Source organism: Rhinoderma darwinii, unplaced genomic scaffold, assembly GCF_050947455.1.
Source record: "Rhinoderma darwinii isolate aRhiDar2 unplaced genomic scaffold, aRhiDar2.hap1 Scaffold_4198, whole genome shotgun sequence".
NCBI lineage: Eukaryota > Metazoa > Chordata > Amphibia > Anura > Rhinodermatidae > Rhinoderma > Rhinoderma darwinii.
The window spans coordinates 33,373-56,337 of record NW_027463751.1 but is presented as its reverse complement, the minus strand read 5'-3'; the positions used below and the strand labels follow the sequence as shown (position 1 = coordinate 56,337).

Genomic DNA, 22,965 nt, shown 5'->3' with positions numbered 1-22,965 from the left:
ATATACCACCGCTCATCAGGACTGTACACTGTATATACCACCGCTCATCAGGACTGTACCCTGTATATACCACCGCTCATCAGGACTGTACCCTGTATATACCACCGCTCATCAGGACTGTACCCTGTATATACCACCGCTCATCAGGACTGTACACTGTATATACCACCGCTCATCAGGACTGTACACTGTATATACTGCCGCTCATCAGGACTGTACACAGTATATACCACCGCTCATCAGGACTGTACACAGTATATACCACCGCTCATCAGGACTGTACACTGTATATACCACCGCAGATCAGGACTGTACACTGTATATACCACCGCTCATCAGGACTGTACACTGTATATACCACCGCAGATCAGGACTGTACACTGTATATACCACCGCTCATCAGGACTGTACACTGTATATACCACCGCTCATCAGGACTGTACACTGTATATACCACCGCTCATCAGGACCGTACCTTGTATATACCACCGCTCATCAGGACCGTACACTGTATATACCACCGCTCATCAGGACTGTACACTGTATATACCACCGCTCATCAGGACTGTACACTGTATATACTGCCGCTCATCAGGACTGTACACAGTATATACCACCGCTCATCAGGACCGTACACTGTATATACCACCGCTCATCAGGACTGTACACTGTATATACCACCGCTCATCAGGACCGTACACTGTATATACCACCGCTCATCAGGACCGCACACTGTATATACCACCGCTCATCAGGACTGTACACTGTATATACCACCGCTCATCAGGACTGTACACTGTATATACCACCGCTCATCAGGACTGTACACTGTATATACCACCGCTCATCAGGACTGTACACTGTATATACCACCGCTCATCAGGACTGTACACTGTATATACCACCGCTCATCAGGACTGTACACTGTATATACCACCGCTCATCAGGACTGTACACTGTATATACCACCGCTCATCAGGACTGTACCCTGTATATACCACCGCTCATCAGGACTGTACACTGTATATACCACCGCTCATCAGGACTGTACACTGTATATACCGCCGCTCATCAGGACTGTACACTGTATATACCACCGCTCATCAGGACTGTACACTGTATATACCACCGCTCATCAGGACCGCACACTGTATATACCACCGCTCATCAGGACTGTACCCTGTATATACCACCGCTCATCAGGACTGTACACTGTATATACCACCGCTCATCAGGACTGTACACTGTATATACCACCGCTCATCAGGACTGTACCCTGTATATACCACCGCTCATCAGGACTGTACCCTGTATATACCACCGCTCATCAGGACTGTACACTGTATATACCACCGCTCATCAGGACTGTACACTGTATATACCGCCGCTCATCAGGACTGTACACTGTATATACCACCGCTCATCAGGACTGTACACTGTATATACCACCGCTCATCAGGACTGTACACTGTATATACCACCGCTCATCAGGACTGTACACTGTATATACCACCGCTCATCAGGACTGTACACTGTATATACCGCCGCTCATCAGGACTGTACACAGTATATACCACCGCTCATCAGGACTGTACCCTGTATATACCACCGCAGATCAGGACTGTACACTGTATATACCACCGCTCATCAGGACTGTACACTGTATATACCACCGCTCATCAGGACTGTACACTGTATATACCACCGCTCATCAGGACTGTACACTGTATATACCACCGCTCATCAGGACTGTACACTGTATATACCACCGCTCATCAGGACTGTACCCTGTATATACCACCGCTCATCAGGACTGTACACTGTATATACCACCGCTCATCAGGACTGTACACTGTATATACCGCCGCTCATCAGGACTGTACACTGTATATACCACCGCTCATCAGGACTGTACACTGTATATACCACCGCTCATCAGGACTGTACACTGTATATACCACCGCTCATCAGGACTGTACACTGTATATACCACCGCTCATCAGGACTGTACACTGTATATACCGCCGCTCATCAGGACTGTACACAGTATATACCACCGCTCATCAGGACTGTACCCTGTATATACCACCGCAGATCAGGACTGTACACTGTATATACCACCGCTCATCAGGACTGTACACTGTATATACCACCGCTCATCAGGACTGTACACTGTATATACCACCGCTCATCAGGACTGTACACTGTATATACCACCGCTCATCAGGACTGTACACTGTATATACCACCGCTCATCAGGACTGTACCCTGTATATACCACCGCTCATCAGGACTGTACACTGTATATACCACCGCTCATCAGGACTGTACACTGTATATACCACCGCTCATCAGGACTGTACCCTGTATATACCACCGCTCATCAGGACTGTACACTGTATATACCGCCGCTCATCAGGACTGTACACTGTATATACCACCGCTCATCAGGACTGTACACTGTATATACCACCGCTCATCAGGACTGTACCCTGTATATACCACCGCTCATCAGGACTGTACACTGTATATACCACCGCTCATCAGGACTGTACACTGTATATACCACCGCTCATCAGGACTGTACACTGTATATACCACCGCAGATCAGGACTGTACCCTGTATATACCGCCGCTCATCAGGACTGTACACTGTATATACCACCGCTCATCAGGACTGTACACTGTATATACCACCGCTCATCAGGACTGTACACTGTATATACCACCGCTCATCAGGACTGTACCCTGTATATACCACCGCTCATCAGGACTGTACACTGTATATACCACCGCTCATCAGGACTGTACACTGTATATACCACCGCTCATCAGGACTGTACCCTGTATATACCACCGCTCATCAGGACTGTACACTGTATATACCGCCGCTCATCAGGACTGTACACTGTATATACCACCGCTCATCAGGACTGTACACTGTATATACCACCGCTCATCAGGACTGTACCCTGTATATACCACCGCTCATCAGGACTGTACACTGTATATACCACCGCTCATCAGGACTGTACCCTGTATATACCACCGCTCATCAGGACTGTACCCTGTATATACCACCGCTCATCAGGACTGTACCCTGTATATACCACCGCTCATCAGGACTGTACCCTGTATATACCACCGCTCATCAGGACTGTACACTGTATATACCACCGCTCATCAGGACTGTACACTGTATATACCACCGCTCATCAGGACCGTACACTGTATATACCACCGCTCATCAGGACTGTACCCTGTATATACCACCGCTCATCAGGACTGTACACTGTATATACCACCGCTCATCAGGACTGTACACTGTATATACCACCGCTCATCAGGACTGTACACTGTATATACCACCGCTCATCAGGACTGTACACTGTATATACTGCCGCTCATCAGGACTGTACCCTGTATATACCGCCGCTCCTGTATATATGATTAGTCACTAGGACATTATAAGTAGTATATATCGCTCTGCCCCGTTGTTGCGGCTCTGCTTCTGGAGAGGTATATAGGGGACGTGCTGTATACTCTCCTCTAACCCTCATATTATAATCACCTGGAGACGGTTTTCCAATATTTGCAATAAATCCCACGATTTATAACTTCGCAAGGAAGAAAGAGACCAATAAAGATCACGTGTCGTTGTGAGAGTCATAAACTGAGCCAGTGATCGCTGCCAAGCCCCACCCCAGCGGGAGGGCAGATAATAGTATATAATCCTGGCGGCACCGGGCACCCTGCACAACCAGCCTCAACATGTGGAGCAGGATTGTGTGTCTCCTCGCCCTCACCCACCTCAGTGCAGGAGTCATCGTGAAGGTAAGAGCCGATGTCACAGCACCAGGGAGACCTGGCTGAACGCCTGAGTACAGTGGCAGGGTATATATATATACAGTGTTTATAGGTCAGCTGGGGCTTGTGCACGGAGCATTGTATCGTTTCCAGAACCCCCAGAGATCCCAGACGCAGCATTGTTACCGGTGGTGATGACACCATTATTATATATCATCATTTATAATCGCTGCGTCTCCGCTCCTCTGGGGGTCTTCTAGTTCTGCTCATCCAGAGCTCCCTGTTTCATGAATCACAGAACTACAGTGACCGGCAGTAACTGAATGTGAGAAGAATGGAGATATCAGCTATTCAGGGGTGCGGAAAGCTGGGTGACTAAAGTCAGTGTAATGATGGTTATCAGGACGCCGAATACACCAAGAAAACTATGGGGAGATCGGGGTCATTACTTCTGAACGTGCCCCCCAGGGATCCATGGAAAAAACTCTCAGGATCTGTGGAAAGAGAAGATTCTCATCTAGAAAGAAAACTGAGCGCTCTGTGAGAGAGAGAGAGAGAGATAGATAGATAGATAGATAGATAGATAGATAGATAGATAGATAGATAGATAGATAGATAGATAGATATGAGATAGATAGATAGATAGATAGATAGATAGATAGATAGATAGATAGATAGATATGAGATAGATAGATAGATAGATAGATAGATAGATAGATAGATAGATAGATATGAGATAGATAGATAGATAGATAGATAGATAGATAGATAGATAGATAGATAGATAGATAGATAGATATGAGATAGATAGATAGATAGATAGATAGATATGAGATAGATAGATAGATAGATAGATAGATATGAGATAGATAGATAGATAGATAGATAGATAGATAGATAGATAGATAGATAGATAGATAGATAGATAGATAGATAGATATGAGATAGATAGATAGATAGATAGATAGATAGATAGATAGATAGATAGATAGATAGATAGATAGATATGAGATAGATAGATAGATAGATAGATAGATAGATAGATAGATAGATAGATAGATAGATAGATAGATAGATAGATATGAGATAGATAGATAGATAGATAGATAGATAGATAGATAGATAGATAGATAGATATGAGACAGACAGATAGATAGATAGATAGATAGATAGATAGATAGATAGATAGATAGATAGATAGATAGATAGATAGATAGATAGATAGATATGAGATAGATAAATAGATAGATAGATAGATAGATAGATAGATAGATAGATAGATAGATATGAGATAGATAGATAGATAGATAGATAGATAGATAGATAGATAGATAGATAGATAGATAGATAGATAGATATGAGACAGACAGATAGATAGATAGATAGATAGATAGATAGATAGATAGATAGATAGATAGATAGATAGATAGATAGATAGATAGATAGATAGATAGATATGAGACAGACAGATAGATAGATATGAGATAGATATGAGATAGATAGATAGATAGATGATAGATAGATAGATAGATAGATAGATAGATAGATAGATAGATAGATAGATGATATAGATAGATAGATAGATAGATAGATAGATAGATAGATAGATAGATAGATAGATATGAGATAGATAGATAGATAGATAGATAGATAGATAGATAGATAGATAGATAGATAGATAGATAGATAGATAGATAGATAGATATGAGATAGATAGATATGAGATAGATAGATAGATAGATAGATAGATAGATAGATAGATAGATAGATAGATAGATAGATAGATAGATAGATATGAGATAGATAGATAGATAGATAGATAGATAGATAGATAGATAGATAGATATGAGATAGATAGATAGATAGATAGATAGATAGATAGATAGATAGATAGATAGATAGATATGAGATAGATAGATAGATAGATAGATAGATAGATAGATAGATAGATAGATAGATAGATAGATAGATAGATAGATAGATAGATATGAGATAGATAGATAGATAGATAGATAGATAGATAGATAGATAGATAGATAGATATGAGACAGATAGATAGATAGATAGATAGATAGATAGATAGATAGATAGATAGATATGAGATAGATAGATAAATAGATAGATAGATAGATAGATATGAGATAGATAGATAGATAGATAGATAGATATGAGATAGATAGATAGATAGATAGATAGATAGATAGATAGATAGATAGATAGATAGATAGATATGAGATAGACAGATAGATAGATAGATATGAGATAGATAGATAGATAGATAGATAGATAGATAGATAGATAGATAGATAGATAGATAGATATGAGATAGATAGATGAGATAGATAGATAGATAGATAGATAGATAGATAGATAGATAGATAGATAGATAGATAGATAGATATGAGATAGATAGATAGATATGAGATAGACAGATAGATAGATATGAGATAGATAGATAGATAGATAGATAGATAGATAGATAGATAGATAGATATGAGATAGATAGATAGATAGATAGATAGATAGATAGATAGATAGATAGATAGATAGATAGATCATATTAGATAGATAGATAGATAGATAGATAGATAGATAGATAGATAGATAGATAGATAGATAGATAGATAGATAGATATGAGATAGATAGATAGATATGAGATAGACAGATAGATAGATATGAGATAGATAGATAGATAGATAGATAGATAGATAGATAGATAGATAGATATGAGATAGATAGATAGATAGATAGATAGATAGATAGATAGATATGAGATAGATAGATAGATAGATAGATAGATATGAGATAGACAGATAGATAGATATGAGATAGATAGATAGATAGATAGATAGATAGATAGATAGATAGATAGATAGATAGATAGATAGATATGAGATAGATAGATAGATAGATAGATAGATAGATAGATAGATAGATAGATAGATAGATATGAGATAGACAGATAGATAGATAGATAGATAGATAGATAGATATGAGATAGACAGATAGATAGAGAGATAGATAGAGAGATAGATAGATAGATAGATAGATAGATAGATAGATAGATAGATAGATAGATAGATAGATAGATAGATAGATATGAGATAGATAGATAGATAGACAGATAGATGGGCGGCTTGCTCTTCATGGGCGGCTTGCGCTTCATGGGCGGCTTGCTCTTCATGGGCGGTCTGCGCTTCATGGGCGGCTTGCTCTTCATGGGCGGCTTGCTCTTCATGGGCGGTCTGCGCTTCATGGGCGGCTTGCGCTTTATGGGTGGCTTGTGCTTCATGGGCGGCTTGCTCTTCATGGGCGGCTTGCGCTTCATGGGCGGCTTGCGCTTCATGGGTGGCTTGCGCTTTATTGGATGGCTTGCTCTTCATGGGCGGCTTGCTCTTCATGGGCGGCTTGCTCTTCATGGGCGGTCTGCGCTTCATGGGCGGCTTGCGCTTTATTGGATGGCTTGCTCTTCATGGGCGGCTTGCTCTTCATGGGCGGTCTGCGCTTCATGGGCGGCTTGCGCTTGATGGGTGGCTTGCTCTTCATGGGCAGGCTTGCGCTTCATGGGCGGGTTGCGCTTTATGGGTGGCTTGTGCTTCATGGGCGGCTTGCTTTTCATGGGCGGCTTGCTTTTCATGGGCGGCTTGCGCTTTATGGGTGGCTTGCTCTTCATGGGCGTCTTGCTCTTCATGGGCGTCTTGCTTTTCATGGGCGGCTTGCTCTTCATGGGCGTCTTGCTCTTCATGGGCGTCTTGCTCTTCATGGGCGGCTTGCTCTTCATGGGCGTCTTGCTCTTCATGGGTGGCTTGCTCTTCATGGGCGTCTTGCTCTTCATGGGCGTCTTGCTCTTCATGGGCGGCTTGTGCTGACATAAAGACGTGAAGCTTCGGGATTTCCTTTCTTCTTTACATTTTGCAGGTTGGAGATTTCACCTTCCCTTTGGAGACTGTGAAGAAACTGAAAGAAGTTGTGGACGGCTCAATGTCCACCGAGCACCACGTACAGAGGGACGATATCAGATCATATAAGGACCTCTGCAGCAACAGCGCTCTACCGGAACTGCGCGACCTGTGCCAGACCGACCAGTCCAACCTCATGGCGGAAACGCTGCGCGCTCTTGGTAATAAGTTCTTGTCATGAATGCATTGTAGATTAGGGCTCGTTAGCTGCTATGAAGGTTTCAGCAGATGCAGGTCACTCTTTGTATAATGAAAGTCACACAATTTTCCCATATACTTTCCAAATCAATTCTTCATGATTTTCAATATCTCTGCTTGCTCCCTTTTGTTTTCTTCATGTGATGATGACACAGGAGCTCTGTGACTGTACTTTACCTGTAGAGACCTAGAAAACTGTCCAGCGCTCGGACAGGAAGTGAACGGGTTAAACTTTTCATGATATAAAGAGTAACGTCCATTATTAAAACTGGAACACCCCTTTAAAAAACAATAGGGACTCCTGCACGCGGCAGAGACTGTATGGACCTATTAGCCTCAGCCATACCGGCACCGCCAGACTCTGTATTTATGGAGGTATTCTCCGCTAGCAGCAGTGCCCCTTATATTACATAGAGCAACCACCACAAGACCTCAATATGTCTCCTTATGAAATCCAAGGTTCAGTATATGGGGGTACAAAATACAGAGGTATAGTATATGGCGGTGCAGAATATGGAGGTGCAGAATATGGAGGTTCAGTATATGGAGGTTCAGTATATGGGGGTACAAAATACAGAGGTATAGTATATGGCGCTGCAGAATATGGAGGTTCAGTATATGGCGCTGCAGAATATGGAGGTTCAGTATATGGCGGTGCACAATATAGAGGTTCAGTATATGGAGCTTCAGTATATGGAGCTTCAGTATATGGAGGTTCAGTATATGGAGGTTCAGAATATGGAGGTTCAGTATATGGAGGTTCAGTATATGGCGGTTCAGTATATGGCGGTTCAGTATATGGCGGTGCAGAATATGGAGGTTCAGTATATGGCGGTGCACAATATAGAGGTTCAGTATATGGAGGTTCAGTATATGGGGGTTCAGTATATGGAGGTTCAGTATATGGAGGTTCAGTATATGGAGGTTCAGTATATGGCGGTGCACAATATAGAGGTTCAGTATATGGAGGTTCAGTATATGGGGGTTCAGTATATGGAGGTTCAGTATATGGAGGTTCAGTATATGGAGGTTCAGTATATGGAGGTTCAGTATATGGCGGTGCACAATATAGATGTTCAGTATATGGAGGTTCAGTATATGGAGCTTCAGTATATGGAGGTTCAGTATATGGAGGTTCAGTATATGGCGGTTCAGTATATGGAGGTTCAGAATATGGAGGTTCAGTATATGGAGGTTCAGTATATGGCGGTTCAGTATATGGCGGTGCAGAATATGGAGGTTCAGAATATGGAGGTTCAGTTTATGGAGGTTCAGTATATGGCGGTGCACAATATAGAGGTTCAGTATATGGCGGTGCACAATATAGATGTTCAGTATATGGAGGTTCAGTATATGGAGCTTCAGTATATGGAGGTTCAGTATATGCAGGTTCAGTATATGGCGGTGCACAATATAGAGGTTCAGTATATGGAGGTTCAGTATATGGCGGTGCACAATATAGAGGTTCAGTATATGGCGGTTCAGTATATGGAGGTTCAGAATATGGAGGTTCAGTATATGGCGGTGCACAATATAGAGGTTCAGTATATGGAGGTTCAGTATATGGCGGTGCACAATATAGAGGTTCAGTATATGGAGGTTCAGTATATGGAGGTTCAGTATATGGAGGTTCAGTATATGGCGGTTTAGTAGATGGCGGTTCAGTATATGGAGGTTCAGAATATGGAGGTTCAGTATATGGAGGTTCAGTATATGGCGGTGCACAATATAGAGGTTCAGTATATGGAGGTTCAGTATATGAAGGTTCAGTATATGGATGTTCAGTATATGGCGGTGCACAATATAGATGTTCAGTATATGGCGGTTCAGTATATGGAGGTTCAGTATATGGAGGTTCAGACTATGGAGGTTCAGTATATCGAGGTTCAGTATATGGCGGTGCACAATATAGAGGTTCAGTATATGGAGGTTCAGTATATGGCGGTGCACAATATAGAGGTTCAGTATATGGAGGTTCAGTATATGGAGGTTCAGAATATGGAGGTTCAGTATATGGAGGTTCAGTATATGGCGGTGCACAATATAGAGGTTCAGTATATGGCGGTTCAGTATATGGAGGTTCAGTATATGGAGGTTCAGTATATGGAGGTTCAGAATATGGAGGTTCAGTATATGGAGGTTCAGTATATGGCGGTTCAGTATATGGAGGTTCAGTATATGGAGGTTCAGAATATGGAGGTTCAGTATATGGCGATACAGTATATGGCGGTGCACAATATAGAGGTTCAGTATATGGAGGTTCAGTATATGGAGGTTCAGAATATGGAGGTTCAGTATATGGAGGTTCAGTATATGGCGGTGCACAATATAGAGGTTCAGTATATGGAGGTTCAGTATATGGCGGTGCACAATATAGAGGTTCAGTATATGGCGGTTCAGTATATGGAGGTTCAGAATATGGAGGTTCAGTATATGGCGGTTCAGTATATGGCGGTTCAGTATATGGAGGTTCAGTATATGGAGGTTCAGTATATGGAGGTTCAGTATATTCCCCCGCTCACTGCGGCCTTTGTCCAGCAATATAACACGGACCGGTCAGCGCTTTTATACATCCCACAATGGGAGGAGTTACAAAACGGATATAAACATTCAAGTAGAAAATGTCACGTTTATAAGTGTCGATCAAATCGTCCATATAAAGGTCCATCATCGTAATGTAATGACATGTATAAGATTGTGTTTAGTGAAGATCCAAGAAGGCGTCTTATTCAGATAAAGTGGCAGATCGCAGCAGATCTCCTGATCAGTCACAGTATTCTGCCGCTGCGCAGACTCGGGGGGGAGAAATCTATGCACGTGTCTATATTATATGGATGAACATACAAACAATGGCGCTCACCCAATTATTATAAGTAACTGAATCTCTTCTCCGGATGATGAGCGGCCGGGGACGTTGAGTGCTTTTTCCTTTGTGGATGTAGACACTGTATACTGTACTTTATCCCTACACGTGACCCCCAGTGATATCATCGCCTGCATTGCTCTATTTCCTTTGAGATCCTCAGAGCCCTTTCGTATCTAGACCCTGCCACGTGGTTTTATCCAGTCATATTTGTCATGATTTCGGACCATGGCACCTACATTGGTGATATTGGTCGGGTCAAGTAGGACTCTTTGATTTCAATAGACTTACGCTGGGGTCTGGGATCCATACACTTGATGCCTGTACCTTGTTTTCTCTCCGGCGCTCTTGTACGCATGCGTGGTTGCTAAGACACTAACCTGGCGCTCTTTTGACAGCCGCTCACGTGATTTAGTGCTGAGCATGCGCAGTTGGACTACATGAACGCCGTAGATGTTTGAACTTGGCGCACTACACGTCCCATGTTATGTACCTTCGTTTTGGGTGAGCGCCATTGTTTGTATGTTCATCCATATAATATAGACACGTGCATAGATTTCTCCCCCCCGAGTCTGCGCAGCGGCAGAATACTGTGACTGATCAGGAGATCTGCTGCGATCTGCCACTTTATCTGAATAAGACGCCTTCTTGGATCTTCACTAAACACAATCTTATACATGTCATTACATTACGATGATGGACCTTTATATGGACGATTTGATCGACACTTATAAACGTGACATTTTCTACTTGAATGTTTATATCCGTTTTGTAACTCCTCCCATTGTGGGATGTATAAAAGCGCTGACCGGTCCGTGTTATATTGCTGGACAAAGGCCGCAGTGAGCGGGGGAAACGTTGCACCTTTTTCACTGATGGGGGAATAAACTTTCTATTTTTTGAACCTTGGAGTGCTGCCTCTTTCTCCTTACATTTGTATACCATTGGGGATTTACAAGGCGGATCCCTGGAGGCTTGCACCCTTATGCCCTGGAGGTTTTTGTTCTACTGTGCTGCCCATACACCTTCTCTTTGAGGTTCAGTATATGGCGGTGCAGAATATGGAGGTTCAGTATATGGCGGTGCAGAATATGGAGGTTCAGTATATGGCGGTACAGAATATGGAGGTTCAGTATATGGCGGTACAGAATATGGAGGTTCAGTATATGGCGGTGCAGAATATGGAGGTTCAGTATATGGCGGTGCAGAATATGGAGGTTCAGTATATGGCGGTACAGTATATGGAGATGCAGAATACTGAAGTTCAGTATATGGCGGTACAATATATGGCGGTACAGAATATGGAGGTTCAGTATATGGCGGTGCAGAATATGGAGGTTCAGTATATGGCGGTACAGTATATGGAGATGCAGAATACTGAAGTTCAGTATATGGCGGTACAATATATGGCGGTACAGAATATGGAGGTTCAGTATATGGCGGTGCAGAATATGGAGGTTCAGTATATGGCGGCACAGTATGTGGAAGTACAGAATACTGAAGTTCAGTATATGGCGGTGCAGAATATGGAGGTTCAGTATATGGCGGTACAGTATATGGAGATGCAGAATACTGAAGTTCAGTATATGGCGGTACAATATATGGCGGTGCAGAATATGGAGGTTCAGTATATGGCGGTGCAGTATGTGGAGGTACAGAATACTGAGGGGCAGTATATGGCGGTGCAGTATGTGGAGGTACAGAATACTGAGGGGCAGTATATGGCGGTACAGTATTTGGAGGTACAGAATATTGAAGTTCAGTATATGGTGGTGCAGAATATGGGGGTTCAGTATATGGCAGTACAGAATATGGAGGTTCAGTATATGGCGGTAAAGAATATGGAGGTTCAGTATATGGCGATACAGTATGTGGAGGTGCAGAATACTGAAGTACAGTATGTGAAGATACAGAATACTGAGGGGCAGTATATGGCGGTACAGTATGTGGAGCTATAGAATACTGATGTTCAGTATATGGGGGTGCAGAATATGGAGGTTCAGTATATGGCGGTACAATATATGGCGGTGCAGAATATGGAGGTTCAGTATATGGTGGTACAGAATACTCAAGTTCAGTATATGGCGGTACAGTATATGGCGGTACAGAATACAGAAGTTCAGTATATGGTAGGCAGTATGTGGAGGTACAGAAAACTGAGGTTCAGTATATGGCAGTGCAGTATGTGTAGGTACAGAATACTGAGGTACACTATATGGTGGTGCAGAATATGGAGGTTCAGTAAATGGCGGTGCAGTAGGTGGGGGTACAGAATTCTGAGGTTCAGTATATGGCAGTGCAGAATATGGAGGTTCAGTTTATGGCGGTACAATATATGGCAGTGCAGAATATGGAGGTTCAGTATATAGAGGTTCAGTATATGGCGGTACAGAATATGGAGGTTCAGTATATGGCAGTACAGAATACCAAAGTTCAGTATATGGCGGTGCAGTATGTGGAGGTACAGATTACTGAGGTTCAGTATATGGCGGTACAGAATATGGATAGTTCAGTATATGGCAGTGCAGAATATGGAGGTTCAGTATATGGAGGTACAATATATGGCGGTCGGGGAATATGGAGATTCAGTATATGGCGGTGCAAAATATGGAGGTTCAGTATATGGCGGTACAGTATATAGCGGTACAGAATACTGAAGTTCCGTATCTAGTGGTACAATATGTGGAGGTAAAAAATACTGAGGTTCAGTATATGGTGGTACAGTATATGGCGGTGGAGAATATGGAGGTTCAGTATATAGAGGTTCAGTATATGGCGGTAGAATATGGAGGTTCAGTATATGGTGGTACAGAATACTGAAGTTCAGTATATGGCGGTACAGTATATGACAGTACAGAATACCAAAGTTCAGTATATGGCGGTGCAGTATGTGGAGGTGCAGAATAATGAAGTTCAGTATATAGTGGTACAGTATGTGGAGGTAAAGAATACTGAGGTTCAGTATATGGTGGTACAGTATATGGAGGTTCAGTATATGGCGGTGCAGAATATGGAGGTTCAGTATATGGAGGTACAGAATACTGAAGTTCAGTATGTGGCGGTGCAGTATGTGGAGGTACAGAATACTGAGGTTCAGTATATGGCGGTGCAGAATATGGAGGTTCAGTATATGGCAGTGCAGAACATGGAGGTTCAGTATATGGTGATACAGTATATGGCGGTACAGAATACCGAAGTCCAGTATATGGAGGTGCAGTATGTGAAGGTTCAGTATATGGCAGTACTGAATTCTGAGGATCAGTATATATCAGTGCAGAATATGGAGGTACAGTATATGGCGGTACAATATATGGCGGTGCAGAATATGGAGGTTCAGTATATGGCGGCACAGTATGTGGAGGTACAGAATACTAATGTTCAGTATATGGCGGTGCAGTATGTGGAGGTACAGAATACTGAGGTTCAGTATATGGCGGTACAGTATGTGGAGGTTCAATATATGGCGGTGCAGAATATGGAGGTTCAGTATATGGCGGTGCAGAAAATGGAGGTTCAGTATACGGCAGTACAGTATATGGCGGTAAAGAATACTGAAGTTCAGTATATGGCAGTACAGTATGTGGAGGTTCAGTATATGGCGGTGCAGAATATGGAGGTTCAGTATATGGCGGTGCAGAATATGGAGGTTCAGTATATGACGGTGCAGAATATGGAGGTTCAGTATATGGCGGTACAGTATGTGGAGGTAAAGAATACAGAGGTTCAGTATATGGCGGTACAGTATGTGGAGGTTCAGTATATGGCGGTACAGAATACTGAGGTTCAGTATATGGTGGTACAGTATGTGGAGATACAGAATACTGAGGGTTAGTATATGGCGGTACAGTATGTGGAGCTATAGAATACTGATGTTCAGTATATGGCAGTGCAGAATATGGAGGTTCAGTATATGGTGGTGCAGAATATGGAGGTTCAGTATATGGCGATACAGTTTATGGCGGTGCAGAATATGGAGGTTCAGTATATGGCGGTACAGTATGTGGAGGTAAAGAATACAGAGGTTCAGTATATGGCAGTTCAGTATGTGGAGGTACAGAATACTGAAGTTCAGTATATGGCGGTACAGTATGTGGAGGTACAGAATACTGAGGTTTAGTATATGGCAGTGCAGAATATGGAGGTTCAGTATATGGCGGTACAGAATACTGAAGTTCAGTATATGGCGGCACAGTATGTGGAGGTACAGAATACTAAGGTTCAGTATATGGCGGTGCAGTATGTGGAGGTACACACCCCCCCCTTGTAGATTGTGCCATACAGCGCCCCCACCTCCCCCTTGTAGACAGTGCCCCAAAACAAAACAAAAATTGTACTCACCTCGGCCCCATTCACACAATGATCTGAGCTGCTCCATGATGGGATCCTTGCGTCGGCCTGGGGTGATCCTGTCGCCTGGTACAGAGTTTCCCAACCTTTTCGGACACGAGGCAGCACTGGAAAAATAACATTTCCTCAGGACCCCTACCAAAAATAGTTTCCAGAAAGACAGAAAATTGCTAAAAACAAGCACCACACTCGTAGGTTCTGTTCACACAGCGTTTATTGTAAGGAAAAAAAATCTGCCTCAAAATTCCTTCAGGAAGTGACAGCGTCGTGTGACCATCAGCCCCCCACTCTCAGTAATGACCGTCAGCCCCCCACTCACAGTAATGACCATCAGCCCCCACTCACAGTAATGACCATCAGCCCCACTCACAGTAATGACCATCTGCCACCCACTCACAGTAATGACCATCAGCCCCCCACTCACAGTAATGACCATCTGCCCCTCACTCACTGTAATGACCATCAGCCCCCCCACTCACAGTAATGACCATCAGCCCCCCACTCACAGTAATGACCATCAGCCCCCACTCACAGATTCTCCCTGTAGGTAATACCACACAGCCCCCTGTAGGTAGTGCCACACAGCCCCTTGTAGGTATTGCCACAGCCCCCTGTAGATAATGCCACACACAGCCCCTTGTAGGTAGTGCCATACAACCCCCTGTAGGTAGTGCCACACAGCCCCCTGTAGGTAGTGCCACACAGCCCCTTGTAGGTAGTGCCACACCCCAGCCCTGTAGATAGTGCCACACAGCCCCTTGTAGGTAGTGCCACACAACCCCTTGTAGGTAGTGCCACACAGCCCCCTGTAGGTAGTGCCACACAGCCCACTTGTAGATAGTGCCAGACAGCCCCCTGTAGATAGTGACACACAGCCCCCTGTAGGTAGTGTCACACAGCCCCCTGTAGATAGTGACACACAGCCCCCTGTAGGTAGTGCCACACAGCCCCCTGTATGTAGTGCCACACAGCCCCCTGTAGGTAGTGTCACACAGCCCCCTGTAGGTAGTGCCACACAACCCCCTGTAGGTAGTGTCACACAGCCCCCTGTAGGTAGTGCCACAGAGCCCCTTGTAGGTAGTGCCACACAGCCCCCTGTAGGTAGTGCCACACAGCCCCCTGTAGGTAGTGCCACACAGCCCCCTTGTAGGTAGTGCCACACAGCTCCTTGTAGGTAGTGCCCCACAGCCCCCTGTAGGTAGTGCCACACAACCCCCTGTAGGTAGTGCCGCACAGCCCCTTGTAGGTAGTGCCACACAGCCCCCTGTAGGTAGTGCCACACAGCCCCTGGTAGGTAGTGCCACGCAGCACCCTGGTAGGTAGTGCCACACGGCCCCCTGGTTGGTAGTGCCACACAGCCCACTTGAAAGTAGTGTCACACAGCCAACAGCCCCTTTGTAGATAGCACACCTCCCCCTTCCTGTAGATAGCGGCACTGTAGCTCCCTAAATGAGCGGATTCCCCCTCTGGCCGGGGATTCCGCTCCTGGAGCGCTCAGCTTGATGTCTCTGTCCATATATGGACAGTGACATCAGGGGCAACTCCTGAAGTGGAATCCCCGGCCACAGCGTTGCAGACGCTGTGACCGGGGATTCCACTCCAGGAGAAGCCCCTGTCGTCTGTGTCCATTTATGGACAGTGATGTCACTGGCTTCTCCTGGAGTGGAATCCCCAGTCACAGAGTTGGCAACGCTGTGGCCGGGGATTCCACTTCAGGAGTTGCCCCTGATGTCACTGTCCATATATACTATCCCTAGTGTGCTATACAGGAGGATTACATTGTGAGCTCCTTGGGACAGGGATGATGAGAGTGATACATTGCGTGTTCAGAAATTAGCGATTCTGAAATTAGCAGGGGAAGGAAACCAGCGCAGCGCCCCCTAACACCTGCTGGAGTGATGCGCACTGTGCAATTGCACAGGTCGCACACCCCTAAGGCCAGCCCTGCTCCCGACCTGCTGTCTAAAGCACTGAACACGCAATGTATCACTCTCATCATCCCTGTCCCCAGGAGCTCACAATGTAATCCTCCTGTATAGCACACTAGGGATAGTATAATAAGAATAATGCTGTCAGTCCGTATTTGGGGTGAGGGAGAAGACTTATAGACTGTAGCTGATGTGGCCCCTGGTTGGGATCGGTCGTGGGGCCACAGTCTACAATAATATGTTACTGATGTGTGGATTTATAGACCATGAGATATACTGCAGTGTGTATACATATGAGCTGTGTGTATATATATATACACTACCGTTCAAAAGTTTGGGGTCACCCAGACAATTTTGTGTTTTCCATGAAAACTCACACTTATATTTATCAAATGAGTTGCAAAATGACTAGAAAATATAGTCCAGACATTGACAAGGTTAGAAATAATAATTTTCTCCTTCAGACTTTGCTTTGGTCGCTCCATTTGCAGCAATTCCAGCATTGCAGACCTTTGGCATTCGAGCTGTTAATTTGCTGAGGTAATCGGGAGACATTTCCCCCCCCATGCTTCCAGAAGCCCCTCCCACAAGTTGGATTGGCCTGATTGGCACTTCTTGCGTACCATACGGTCAAGCTCCTCCCACAACAGCTCTATGGGGTTGAGATCTGGTGACTGCGTCGGCCACTCCATTACAGATAGAATACCGGCTGCCGGCTTCTTCCCTAAATACTTCTTGCATCATTTGGAGGTGCTTTGGGTCATTGTCCTGTTGTAGGATGAAATTGGCTCCAATCAAGCGCTGTCCACAGGGTATGGCATGGCGTTGCAAAATGGAGTGATAGTGTTAAGGATCTGCCAGGCACAGCTTCTGTATCCACGCCCATAGGTAATCAGTCTGCACCTGCTTCTATGTCTGTGAGACTGACTCCATCTTCCACCACTCAGGATGGCAGGCTTAGGAGTGGGAAAACCTATCACAGCCTGGCCAGACAGAGCTAACTCCCGCCCTCTGTCTATTTATACCTGCCTTTCCTGTTCCTCCTTGCTTGTGATTCTTCTCTGTTGGTTTCCTGGCCCTGCTGCAGCTTCTTGAACTACTTGTCCTTGCTTCGTATTGACCCTGGCTTACTGACTACTCTTCTGCTCTGCGTTTGGCACCTCGTACTCTCCTGGTTTGACTCGGCTCGTTCACTACTCTTGTTGCTCACTGTGTTGCCTTGGGCAACTGCCCCGTTTCCCTTTGTTCTGTGTTTCCTTGTCTGGTTGTCTGTCGTGCACTTACTGAGTGTAGGGACCGTCGCCCAGTTGTACCCCGTCGCCTAGGGCGGGTCATTTCAGGTAGGCAGGGACTGAGTGGCGGGTAGATTAGGGCTCACTTGTCTGTTTCCCTATCCCTGTCATTACAGATAGCCTTCCTTATTCAAAATCCCTTTTACCTTGTACAAATCTCCCACTTTACCCCAGACCATCACATGACCTCCACCATGCTTGACAGATGGCGTCCGGCACTCTTCCAGCATCTTTTCAGTTGTTCTGCATCTCACAAATGTTCCTCTGTGAGATCCAAACACCTCAAACTTCAATTCGTCTGTCCATAACACTTTTTTCCAATCTTCCTCTGTCCAATGTCTGAGCTTTTGCCCATATTAATCTTTTCCTTTTATTAGCCAGTCTCAGATATGGCTTTTTCTTTGCCACTCTGCCCTGAAGACCAGCATCCCGGAGTCGCCTCTTCACTGTAGACGTTGACACTGGCGTTTTGCGGGTACTATTTAATGAAGCTGCCAGTTGAGGACCTGTGAGGCGTCTATTTCTCACACTAGAGACTCTAATGTACTTGTCTTGTTGCTCAGTTGTGCCGCGGGGCCTCCCACTTCTCTTTCTACTCTGGTTAGAGCCTGTGTGTGCTGTCCTCTGAAGGGAGTAGTACACATCGTTGTAGGAAATCTTCAGCTTCTTGGCAATTTCTCGCATGGAATAGCCTTCATTTCTAAGAACAAGAATAGACTGTCGAGTTTCACATGAAAGCTCTCTTTTTCTAGCCATTTTGAGAGTTTAATCGAACCCACAAATGTAATGCTCCAGATTCTCAACTAGCTCAAAGAAAGGTCAGTTTTATAGCTCCTCTAAACAGCAAAACTGTTTACAGCGGTGCTAACATAATTGCACAAGGGTTTTCAAGTGTTTTCTAATCATCCATTAGCCTTCTAACACAGTCAGCAAACACAATGTACCATTAGAACACTGGAGTGATGGTTGCTGGAAATGGGCCTCTAGACACCTATGTAGATACTGCATTAAAGACCAGACGTTTGCAGCTAGAATAGTCATTTACCACATTAACAATGTATAGAGGGGATTTCTGATTAACCCCTTAGTGACCAGCCCATTTTAGGCCTTAATGACCAAGCTATTTTATTCGTTTTTCTATAGTCGCATTCAAAGAGCTATAACTTTTTTATTTTTTCGTCTACATAGCTGTATGAGGACTTGTTTTTTGCGGGATTAGTTGTGCTTTTTAATAGCACCATTTTTGGGTACATATAATTTTTATATTAACTTTTATTAACCTTTTTGGGGGGGATTATAAAAAAAACCTGAAATTCCGCCATTGTTCTATGTGTTTTTAAATTGACGCCGTTCACTGTGCGACGTAATTAACATGTTACCTTTATTCTATGGGTCGGTACGATTACGGCGATACCACATATGTGGAGGTTTTTTTATGTTTTACGACTTTTGCACAATAAAAACACTTTTGAACTAAAATTATTTGTTTTTGCCTCGTCGCTTTCCAAGAGCCGTCATTTTTTTATTTTTCCATCAATGTAGTGATTTTTTGGGCTTGTTTTCTGCGGGACGAGACGTAGTTTTGATTGGTACTGTTTTGGGGTACATGGGACTTATTGATTCATTTTTATTATGACTTTTTTGGGGGGCAATGGAAAATAATAGCAATTTCGCCATGGTTTTTTTCGTTTTTTTTTTTACGGTGTTCACTTTGCGGTTTAAATTACATATTAACTTTATTAATTGAGTCATTACGGTCGCGGCGATACCACATATGTGTACTTTTTTTTTTTTTTACACTTTTACTAAATAAAACCACTTTTTATGGAAAAAAATGGTTTTATTTATTTTTTTACTGTACTTTTTATTAATAATCTTTATTTCACTTTGATGACTGATTTTATTAGTCCCACTAGGGGACTTTACTGTGCGATGTTCCGATCACTGCTATAATGCTCTGGTATACTTCGTATCAGTGTAAATCTGACAGGCAATCTGTTAGGACGTGCCTCCGGCGCGTCCTAACAGGCATATGTCCAGGGCAGACCTGGGGGCTTTTATCAGTCCCCCGGCTGCCATGACACCCCATCGGAGACCCGCGATTGCATTCGCGGGCCGCCGATGGGTGACAGAGGGAGCTCACTCCCTCTGTAAACAAAGTTAAATGCCGCGGTCGCTATTGACGGCGGCATTTAACGGGTTAAACGGCCGCGATCGAAGTAAACTTCGATCGCGGGCGTTGGAGCAGGAGCTCAGCTGTCATCAGACAGCAGAGCCCCGGCTCCTGCCTGCACGGGAGACCCGTGCAGGACTTAGACTAGGCTGACGTGAAAAGGCGTCAGCCTAGCCTAAAGCCCATTAGTGAATCACGTAAAAAGGCGTATTAGTGGTCACTAAGGGGTTAATATAATGTTATCTTCATTGAAAAAAACGGTGCTTTTCTTGCAAAAATAAGGAAATTTCTAAGTGACCCTAAACTTTTGAACGGTAGTGTATAAATATATGAGCTGTGTGTATATATATATGAGCTGTGTGTTTCCCTCCAGGTCACGTCGCAGACAGGTTGGATGAATGTGAAATTTGCGCCTTTGCGGCCTGCACTGGCTGTTAGTCGTCCGCTGCCGCTGATTTTCCCTCTGCTCTTGCAAGTCTCATTGCTCATTATGTCACGTGTGAAGAGTTGCTGAGCCCAATAATAAAGAGCTGTGACAAGATCATCTCATGTATTGTGTTTACTGACCACTAAAATCACACAAACGATAGGGTACACACAGATCCCGGAGAGAAACGGCGACACTGGACAATGGAGACAAGTAAGAAATACAGGCCAAAGCCGACAATATACTGGACCATATACAGGCCAACATACAGGATGATATAAAGGACCATATACAGGACAATATACAGGACAACATACAGGACAACATACAGGATAATATACAGGACAACATACAGGACAATATACAGGATAATATACAGGACAACATACAGGACAATAACCAGGACAACATACAGGACAATATGCAGGACAATGTACAGGACAAGATACAGGACAATGTACAGTACAACATACAGGATAATATACAGAACAATACACAGGATAAAATACAGGACAATATACAGAACAACATACAGGATAATATACAGAACAATACACAGGATAATATACAGGATAATAAACAGAACTAACATACAGGATAATATACAGGACAATATACAGGATAATATACAGGATAATAAACAGAACTAACATACAGGATAATATACAGGACAATATACAGGATAATATACAGAACAACATACAGGACAATATACAGGACAATATACAGAACAACATACAGGACAATATACAGGATAATATACAGGCCCATATACAGGATAATAAACAGAACTAATATACAGGATAATATACAGAACAACATACAGGACAATATACAGGATAATATACAGAACAATATGCAGGAAAATATACAGAACAATATACAGGATAATATACAGAACAATATACAGGATAATATACAGAACAAAATACAGGACAATATACAGGATAATAAACAGAACAACGTACAGGACAATATACAGGATAATATACAGAACAACATACAGGACAATATACAGGATAATATACAGAACAACATACAGGATAATATATAGAACAATATACAGGATAATATACAGAACAATATACAGGATAATATACAGAACAATATACAGGATAATATACAGGACAATATACAGGACAATATACAGGGCAACATACAGGACAACATACAGAACAATATACAGGATAATATACAGAACAACATACAGGACAATATACAGGATAATATACAGAACAATATGCAGGAAAATATACAGAACAATATACAGGATAATATACAGAACAATATACAGGATAATATACAGAACAAAATACAGGATAATATACAGAACAATATACAGGATAATATACAGAACAATATACAGAACAACATAAGGAACAACATACAGGACAATATACAGAACACAGGACAATATACAGGATAATAAACAGAACAACATACAGGACAATATACAGGATAATATACAGAACAACATACAGGACAATATACAGGATAATATACAGAACAACATACAGGATAATATATAGAACAATATACAGGATAATATACAGAACAATATACAGGATAATATACAGAACAATATACAGGATAATATACAGGACAATATACAGGACAATATACAGGGCAACATACAGGACAACATACAGGACAATATACAGGAAAACATACAGGATAATATACAGAATAATATACAGGACAATATATAGAACAATATACAGAATAACATACAGAACAACATACAGGACCATATACAGGACAACATACAGGATAATATACAGAACAACATACAGGACAATATACAGGACAACATACGGGACAATATATAGAACAACATACAGGACAACATAAAGGACAATATACAGAACAACATACAGGACAAAATAAAGGACAATATACAGAACAACATACAGGACAATATACAGCACAACATACATGACTATATACAGAACAATATAAATAACAACATA

At 43.0% G+C, this 22,965-nt stretch overlaps 1 protein-coding gene across 1 annotated transcript; it reads left to right on the top strand.

Moving 5' to 3' along the window:
• Window positions 1-3,712: 3,712 nt before the first annotated feature.
• LOC142710015 (guanylin-like) lies at window positions 3,713-21,030 on the top strand. Its single transcript, XM_075848502.1, has 3 exons — window positions 3,713-3,834; window positions 7,727-7,928; window positions 20,942-21,030. Exons 1-3 carry the CDS (start codon window positions 3,772-3,774, stop codon window positions 21,004-21,006), a joined length of 330 nt encoding a protein of 109 aa, XP_075704617.1. The 5' UTR covers window positions 3,713-3,771; the 3' UTR covers window positions 21,007-21,030.
• Window positions 21,031-22,965: the final 1,935 nt, after the last annotated feature.

Bases quoted from the DNA above. Each gene is read 5' to 3' on its own strand.
- LOC142710015 (XM_075848502.1), top strand. From the start codon at position 3,772: ATGTGGAGCAGGATTGTGTGTCTCCTCGCCCTCACCCACCTCAGTGCA. The intron at 3,835-7,726 runs GTAAGAGCCGAT...TACATTTTGCAG, and splicing joins GTGCAGGAGTCATCGTGAAG to GTTGGAGATTTCACCTTCCC. The intron at 7,929-20,941 runs GTAATAAGTTCT...GTTTCCCTCCAG, and splicing joins GGAAACGCTGCGCGCTCTTG to GTCACGTCGCAGACAGGTTG.